Source organism: Nicotiana attenuata, unplaced genomic scaffold (genome assembly GCF_001879085.1).
Source record: "Nicotiana attenuata strain UT unplaced genomic scaffold, NIATTr2, whole genome shotgun sequence".
Lineage (NCBI taxonomy): Eukaryota > Viridiplantae > Streptophyta > Magnoliopsida > Solanales > Solanaceae > Nicotiana > Nicotiana attenuata.
In genome coordinates, this window is record NW_017672116.1 from 134,908 (window position 1) to 144,529 (window position 9,622).

At 37.2% G+C, this 9,622-nt stretch overlaps 1 protein-coding gene across 1 annotated transcript; it reads right to left on the reverse strand.

Annotated features, from left to right (window-relative positions):
* Positions 1–212: 212 nt before the first annotated feature.
* Positions 213–8,782, reverse strand: LOC109211924 (magnesium transporter MRS2-3). The gene is made up of 6 exons (XM_019375522.1): positions 8,278–8,782; positions 7,248–7,484; positions 6,991–7,119; positions 6,160–6,320; positions 4,505–4,751; positions 213–858 (listed from the first exon to the last, which is right to left on the reverse strand). Exons 1-6 carry the CDS (start codon positions 8,713–8,715, stop codon positions 571–573), a joined length of 1,500 nt encoding a protein of 499 aa, XP_019231067.1. The 5' UTR covers positions 8,716–8,782; the 3' UTR covers positions 213–570.
* Positions 8,783–9,622: the final 840 nt, after the last annotated feature.

Here is a 9,622-nt window from a genome sequence, read left to right on the forward strand (position 1 = left end):
TGGTAGCCATATATATAAATTTTATACATTTTTTTGGCTATTATTTTTACAACTGCTATACAACAATATCATTTTCTCTTCATTTTTTAACCCTTTGTCTCCAAATAGTAAGGGTGCTCATCTTTTTTTTCCTTTTCATGCTGTCATATACTGGCAAAATGGTGAGATCAAGCTAGTGAATTTTGTTAATTGCACAAAGAATCCATCAGTATGCTTGCGCGTAAAACAATTCCACAAGCTATTATCACTTGAAACAATTCATCCAACATGGTTGAGCTAAATACCTTTTCAAGTTGAATCATTACTTCGAAGCACAGTGATGCTTGTAATATAAAAAACTATAGGGTATACTAGTAAATTCAGTTAGTACTTGGTTTTCATAGGTCATATTTAACTCTCCGCCAATATATTCACAATACTCGGCACTCACTCCAGCAATTTTTTTTAATTCCCTCCCAAATTAGGAGGAGCTATAGTGTTCCCACACTTCCCCTCCAGCGTGACTCGAACCCAGGACCTAACGGCCGTAGGTGGAGGTGCTTTACCAACTGAGCAAGCCTCACTAGTCACTCACTCCAGCAATTGCTTGTGCTTACACCAGGCAATTGCAATCACATATAAGAAGAGACTGCCCGTGGCACCACCACCAATTGTCCATAAGAATTCTGGCATCCCAGCTTTAGCTTCGTCGAATAGTTCAATGGTAATATTCATGCCGAAAATTCCAGCCACAACAACAAAGGCGCTCACCACAAGAGTTGCTGTTGTTAACATGACGCCCATTTGTAAAAGATGGTTCTGCTTGTCATCCAGCATGATGTTGATATAGTCCTCTGTGTCATCCACATACTCCCGCAGCTTTAAAGAAATGAAAATAGATTCATAAGAGAGACCATAACAGCGGAACAAACTAAAGTCCAGCATAAGTGTGTTGTCCACGTAGCTACAAAATTAGTTTAAATTTAAATCCGGATAAGGTAGAAACCGAGACATTTATACAATAGTAAATGTAAAATTTTGACTTGTGCAGTCAATAATTCAATGAAGTAACAACTGGTACTATAGAGAAACACCAATAAACTAGAGGCTTGACATATTTGAAAGATCATTTAAAGGGCTGTTTGATCAAGTAAAGGATTATCTCTGATAATACTATTTCAAAATCAATGTAGTTATTTGCAATTAGAATCTATTCTACATGCAATATTTTTATCCAATGGTAGTTTCATCTAGAATCTGAACTTTGAAAAGTCAAATAAAATATACTCCAAGTGAGAAGGGGGGTTACATTGAAGAGAAAGTCAAACTAGGATACGGCAATATCAAGAGATGACAAATTAGAAGAATGTTTGTGCATTATCTAGGTTGGATCATTACTAATGCACGTGAAATATTTGTGCATAATATAGGTTGTACCATTATAAATTATGAATGATAATATATCTGAAATGGTGTACCTGATCCTACTGTCATATAGGCTAAAATCTCTAAGGAGCAGCATATCTGGGATCTTCTTCTCCCTCTAAATACAGCTAAGTTTTTTTCCCAAATGTAATTATAACTAGGTATTGATGCAGCTTTTAGTGGACTGGTCTTTTTAATTGGAAAGCTCGTATCACAGAAAGAAATCAGAATACATAAAGCTTACTCATGTGATTTCTTCATCTGGTAATATAACAGAATCAAAATGTTATTTGGATGTAAGGTAATTGTCTGAATTCCAAAACTTCGACGACTGTCAGGGTCTTAGTTTCTCCCCCTGCTACTCTTCATTAAAAGATTGATTTGAGAACAAACATCCGGCTCTAAATTTCACCATCAAAATCCTCTTTTCCGATAGGAGAGTTAGCCATACAGTTGAATAAACATATGGTGCAAATCCTTACAGAAGAGCACAAATATGGGGATATAATTTCGTAACTAACTGTCGGTCACCAGAGGGCAAAAATATTCTCAAAAGAGAGAGCTTCATACACTTAAAAAGTTCTTGGATAGGAGAGTGTTCTACAATTCAATCCATCTCAAGATCCGGCCCTCTATTTCCTGTTTGTCAGGGCATCACAATCACTGCCTATATCTGTTTACTTTTCTTTTTCTTTAATCCTCTTTGAAGAAGTATTATCTACCTCTTTGAGCATCTCATCTCTATAAACCAATAGTTCATTCTCGCATCCTTCTAAAGCTTGGCTGACACCATTTTTGTTTCTGTCATTCATTCTTCTCCATTCCTCAATATTACTGTAGCATCCTTCCCTATAAATGAATAGTTGATTTTCCAGTAGACTCTCATCCTTCTGAAGCTGGGCTAACCCAATTGTTCTGTTTCTGATACTCTTCCCTCTCCATTCCTCAGTAGCACCATTGAGTTTGGGAACTATTACCTTCTTTTGCTCTTTTACCATACTCTCAATTACTTAACTTTGGAGCTAATTACCACTAATCCAAGTTGAATATGAGATGTTCGATTGACAGATTAATTTATTTATATGATCACGAAAATTCTTTCTGGATACTGCAGATTTAAAAGTTGGACCTACACATTTGCATAGATGTCCAGTCTTAGGTGGCTTATAGGAGATTTAAACTTCGAAGCCATCTCTTTTTCTCCTCCCATCATATCATCAAAAATCCTTCACTTCTCTCTGAAAAAATACCACTCAGGCGACATGCCATCAACTATTGTCGTGAGCATCCTAGTTCGGTTCTAATTATTTTTAAGTTGATTAGACGAGTCTACCTCTAATTACAAAGCCTCCCTGGCATGGACCAAACATAACAAGAAGCTCCATATTTCTATGTTTTCTGTGACAAAGTCACAAAGATAGTCTCTTTAGATAATCTAACCTATTTCCTGTTAAGAAATAAAAGTACAGCAAATAAAGTTGGGAAAAAAATTGTACGTTCAATGTCTCTCGACATCCTTAAATGCTAATCAACAACAACGACCCAGTATAGTCCCACAAGTAGGGTCTAGGGAGGGTAGTGTGTACGCAGACCTTACGTCTACCCCAATGGAGTAAAGAGGTTGTTTCCGATAGACCCTCGGCTCAAGAAGATGAAAAGACAAAAAGAGACGATATATGAGTACCATCATGGAAACAATAACAACACAAGAACCAGTTAATAGATGAAAGGCAGAAATAATGACCAGTAAATAAGGCCCGGCACTATGAAAACGAAATTGTAGTATAAACACAGTACTGACCACTAGCAATCTAAGACTAAGTCCTATCAGCCTAGCCTCACACTGGTAGACTAAATATGCTCAACTACCTCCTAACCCACAACCTTAATGCTCGACCTCCACAGCTTCCTATCGAGTGTCATGTCCTCGAAGATCTGAAGTCTCGCCATATCCCGCCTGATCACCTCTCCCCAATACTTCTTAGGCCGCCCTCTACCTATCCTCGTACCCACCCACGCCAACCGCTCGCACCTCCTTACCGGGGCATCCAAGCTCCTCCTCTGAACGTGCCCGAACCATCTGAGTCTCGCTTCCCGCATCTTGTCATCAATAGGAGCCACGCCCACCTTCTCCCGAACGTCTTCATTCCTAATCTTATCCATCCTAGTGTGCCCGCACATCCACCTCAACATCCTTATTTCTGCTACTTTCATCTTCTGGGTATGTGAATTCTTAACTAGCCAACACTCAGCCCCATACAAATGGCCGGCCTAACCACTGCCCTATAAAACTTACCTTAAATGCTAATCATTGAGCAAAAAAAGAGAAACGGGGCTTGGGGACTAAGTCCCTTCAAACTCATTTGGACAATTTGAAGAAATATTAGATCGAACAGTCCCTGACGGACGGAAAACTCTTCTGTACAAATTGGGGAAGATTCTTGGGTTTTTTTCTTCTTTTGTGAACTTTCAGTCCAACGATGAGATTACCATTAGCATAGATGATTGGTGAGATTCGTAGAGACTCATATATTTGTCAAAATTCTCTACTTTTTGTAGACAGTGATTCTCCCCGCATAGTAATTACTTTATTTTAAAAAAAAGTGGCTTATAGAGAAAAATGGAAAATGAAGTTTGAAGCAGCTAATAAAAGTTCTATGCAATCAGCAGTTCAAAATAAAAACTATAGGGTGTGGACAGAAGTAGTCAAATTTACATACTTGTACATAATAGTACAAAGACAATTCCATAACACGGCAGTTGAATTTTAAGAAATCTTAATGTGTAAAATTACATTGTCTGAGTTTTTACCTTAGTAAATCGGGTGCTTAATTGATGCAATGATAATAGGCAAACTCATGCACCTTTTCAAACGAGGGTCAAGCATCCAGATGAATATTTATTGCATCAACTACGCACCCGATTATCATTGTTAGCTAGAAACAACAAGGTACCAGTTCCAAAGTATGACGTTAGATAACAACTTCAGGTCAAATTACTTTTCATAAAGCATTTTTTTCATAGAAAAACACGGAAGAACCATATATTAATGATTTATATACTAGTGAAAGTAATTCAAGCATCAGGAAACGTCACTCACCGTGTTCAATTTGTTCAATGTACCATCAATTTGAACAAAGTATGCTTCTAAGAGCATTTCAAGCTCCTCCACGTCAAGATGTTTGCTTATGGCACTTCGAGTCGTACTAGTATGTGTCCCACGACTACCTCGGCTAAGAGCATTTGGACCACCAAACAACCGTTCCTGCTGGTTGTCAATATGGGGAATGTCCGCATCATAACTGGTGGAACCTGCATTTGCGTCCATTGAGATTTCCACAGGAACCCTGAAATATCAAATAGCTTGAAATTTAGGAATAACAGTGAAACAATGCACTGACATTAGCACCACCTCTCAGGGTCGCGCAAGTGCAATTTTTTTAAAAAAAAATTGCATGATCAGCAGATGTCTCAGTATTCAGGACCAGATTTGAGGAAAAGTTTGTCGTAAGTTTAATCTAGGCATTGTTTTGAAAGTCAAGAAAATCCTCCACAGAAACCCATTTTCCCAGACTCTGGGATCCATTCGGTTTGATAGAAGCCTATAGAAGAGTTATAAGGCAGTATATGCTGCAGGGACACTCGTTTCAAGTAGAAGACATGATACATTGCTTCACATGCTCAATGTGGTCAAATGTGGATGATGAAACAGACAAAAGAGAAATACAAGCACAGTTAAGGACCAACAGTATCTCAGGTTTTTTCCTCAGAAAATAAAGGACCAATAGTATCTCAGCAGGTGGAAGCAGCATTAACACTATCATATGTACATGCTCTTCCGGCACATCAGATCAGCCAGAAATAGTAATGCTAATCAAGATTATGTAAGCATCAAGGTAACTGACTCTATTGGAGAAGAAATTTTATTTAGTTACTCAAACAATTGTGAAAAAACTCTGGAAGTAAAAGAAGCAGGGAAACAGACTGCAGACTGGAGATCCATATCAGTGGTGAATGTGTAGATTCAGCTCCTCCGAAGATCTTTTATCATCTGTCAAGATTATTTTTACTTGTTTACTTTTTGAATGGAAGAGAAGATGTGGATAAAATAGCTCTTAGATTAATTTATTGTAATGACTTGGCCATCCTGGCTTTCCCCAATGCATTTTAGTTATCTACTAATGCAGCAGCAGTTTTCCAGAAACAATTTTGAAATTAGGAAAAGACTGCTCAGGCTCTCAACATGTTGATGAGAGACTAATAGCCTGTTTGGCCAAGTTTCTAGAATCAGCTTATTTTGAAAAGCGTTTTTCTTAAAAGTGCTTTTCAAAAAAGTACTTTTGGCGAGAAGCAATTTGAGTTTGGTTAATTAATTCAAAAAACACTTTTGAACAGCAATTAGTGTTTGACCAAGCTTTTAAAAACTGATTCTAAGCGTATCTTTCTCAAAAGTGCTTTTAGAAAAGTGCTTCGAGGGAGAAACTACTTTTTTCTGCTTATCAAAAGTTGCTTCTGCTTCTACTCAAAACCACTTTTTTCCTTCTAAAAGCTTGTTGAAACACCTTAACTTTAGATTTAAAAAAAAAGAAGCACATTTGACCCAATAAAGAAGCACTTTTGGCCAAAATTAAGCTTGGCCAAACAGGCTATAAGGAAGATCCGTCTAGTTTTCAAATAAGAGGAGGTTCTGAAACACAAAGGAACAGGAAAGATATCAAGGCAAAGACATCAAGGTATCATCAATATATAACATACCTAACATCCATGTTCAACTGAATAACTTCCTCATTGATGCCATCTTGCCCACTTATAGAGGAAACAGAAGAATTTTCAAGTTGTTCCATCAGCTTGTCAGTCAAATACATCTCAGCCATATCCTCATCATCATCTAGTAGATGCTCCAGTTCATCTCTGACCTACCAATGAACAAATGCCGATTTGAGTACCAAAAAATGTGTAATAGTACATTTCATAGCAACCACTCAAACAGAAGATACAGTAGTTCATTTTGCAACCATTTGTCTATCAAAGTACTTGACGACATTAAAAGGAAAAAGAAACAAACTACAGCATTTCCTTAATTTTGTGAAATCAGCAAATGAGAGACTTCTCTACGAGTGGCGCTGGAAATCAATTATGAGGCTTTGATCTACAAGTAATATGCAGACTATAACAGCCAGTACCTCAAAACTGAACCATTCTAACAAATGGGAAGTGTGAAACACTTACTAGAAGACTATAGAGTAGTGCATGTTGACCTTATAACAGGAAAATACATTTTCTCTCATTATCAGCTTTCCTAAAGAAATATACACATGAATAAACTTCAATTGATTGGCATTCCTTAAATATATCATTAATATTGACATATACCTTGCAAATTTCCATGCCTTGAGGTTCGTTGGAATTATAGAAGAAGTGTAAGAATGAATAGACCGTTTCAATATCAAAAGCATAAAATATACAGATAAAACTAGCATCTAAACTATTTGACACCACTACGAATTTTCTCATGGCGTTATTCAGTAATAGTTAACCAACACCGCTAGTCTACCGAGAAATGCAGATTCTTTATCCACTGTATACCTTCTGAACACGTCCTGTAATAGCAACCAAGCGGCTTTTGATTTGACGAACACGTTCCAAGTTGAGAGTACTAATCTTTGATGTCAGCTTATCTAAAGCAGGATGAGCTTCTTGCTCCAGTGTTCGAGCCTGCTTGAAATAGAAGCACACAAACAAAGACCAGAAAGAGAGAAGAAACTAAAAGTGAGCAACAACGACAGTGGAAAAATAACCAACTCCAACGGAGCTGTGAATAAAGCAATAGAATTATTCTTCACCTCATTATCCAAACAACTGCAAGCAGCCTCCAGGCATGCCTCCAAAGCAACAAACTCAAATGGGAGAAGCTTCGGCCCATCTCGGTTCTCACCAGCTTGCTGCTTCCCATCAGCCTTGTTCTCATCCTTTGCTCGGAAGCTAGCAGAAAAGTTTGGAGGAGAAACTGCTCCGGATTGTGGCTCTTCCGGGTCATACAGATTTGTCCAGTCAGCATTATCGCAACCCCCTCCAGCTTCCTTATTCACAATTACCACATTTTATCAGATCAACAGAGAATTAAAATAATGCGGATAAGTCCCCCCTCCGGGATCAAAGCAGATATAAGGACAATGTTTTAATTTGAGCCCATATAAGTTATCCCAATTCAGATAGGTCATAATAACTAAAACTCTAAGCATCGAAAACCTGAAGTTGCAAAAAACAGTCTACTATAAAATAGAATGAGAAGGCACTTAGAGATTCTAGTTAGATGGTCCAGATACATATAGTTAGAGTCCCCAAGGGCATGATTGAGTGGTTGAATCATTGAGATCCCAAGAGTCCCGTGCAGCATGAGCTCATCTGCTACGGTCATGATTTACAGGTTTACCAAGCACATGTGCTTGTAGGCGATAATAGACTGCCCCCGGTGGATTAGTTGGGGGTGTAAGCTGGGCCGGACACCACTATCATAAATACATTATTCCATAGAATGGAGTATAATGCAACTTCTTTACACCAATAAGCAATAATCACGAAACCGGAAAACCGGAAATTCCGAGTAGACAACACTGGCGATGTACAAACTAGTAATAAAAGCCAAAAATTGGACATATTATAATATCATCAAATCATCAACTAAAGACCTAGAAGAGTAACAAATTTTATTCATTAATTTCTAAGTCGGGCTCAGTTATATGAATCCTCTATATCCACTCCGCTTTGTTAGGTTAAAGCATAAAAAATATAAAATATCTAATAAATTCTTATACATCTAATGAATCCTTAGGCATAAATTTCTCATAGTATATAATCCGACGAGAGAAAAACCTGGGACTTGGTAGCTTGATAATGGCGCAAAATTCTCCGTTGAAGCTCTTCAACGAAAGGAGAAACAGAGGGATCCCTAGCGTTGAGCAAGAGGACCTCCTGGCCCGTAATAATAGCCTTAATATGCTCCAAATTGATGACGATAGCCCGTTCACGGCCCAATACAGTAGACGGATACGATAGAAGCGGGTCTAATATGCGAAGATCACGGGCCGGAAGTCCAGTTCGGCGCATAATAGCATGTTTTCCGACTTCCACAACTTGAGTCTGTCCAGTTGAATCCAATAGAAGCCATGACCGTATCCCCGTCCCCTTCTTTCGCAACCCAGCGCCGACGTTTATGCCGCCGGGGATGGCGGTGTTTGGTCGGAGTATATCCGCGGCGTCATCTTCCGGCGACGGAACCGTGAACTTCGGCGGCGGAGTGATCCCTCTCATTATTTTCGTCGAATCTTTGAAAAGAAAAATATCCTCTTAATAAGTGATCCTCAAGGAATCTGTGTTGTGGCCACTTTTTTTCTGTCTTTTATATTGTTTCGTCCTATACAGTTTGACCTTGTTTTTCATGGTCAAATGATTTTGTGTGGCTCCTTACAAAATTATTTTTAGTTTGTGATTCTATTTTTTAATATAAGAAAAATTTATTTTTACACATAAAAAATTTAAAAAATATACTTTATTAATTTCAACGTTGCAAATACTCCTATAGTTTTAACTTTCCTTTCTTTTCTTTCAAGTGATAATGATATAGTTCTAATTTTCCTTTTTCATGATATAATTAGAACTAGATCATTTTCTTAATTTGAAAATTATAAAGGGGCAAATGTACAAATAACACTTCTCGGATAATTGGATTTGTGGCTCTTTACAACTTATTTTAGTTTTATAAACCCTTTTTTTTTTTTTTTTATAATATGGGAGATTTACTTTTATACTTAGATATGCACATAAGAGATCTAAAAAGGTTATTTTTTTAATTTTAAAATTATAAAGGGGCATGATATACAAATAGCACTTCTTATTTACAATAATGACAAGTCAAAATGTTTGGTGGGTTTTTAATTACAAACTTGTTTTTAGTTTTATGACTCTATCTTTTTCTTTATAGAGAGTAGATTTATTGTATAAAATATCTCTCTTTTACATATAAAGATCTAAAAAGGACACGTTCTTAATTTCAACATTGTAATAGCACGAAGGCTCATTTCCCCTATAATTGAGTTGGCAAATACCGTTAAATACAATTTTATTCTTTTTTTGTTCCTCTCTCTTGTACCATTCATTTCACGTTTGGTCGTTCAAATTTGATTTTATTTTTACTAAAAGATTTTCGTTTGTTTAAAGA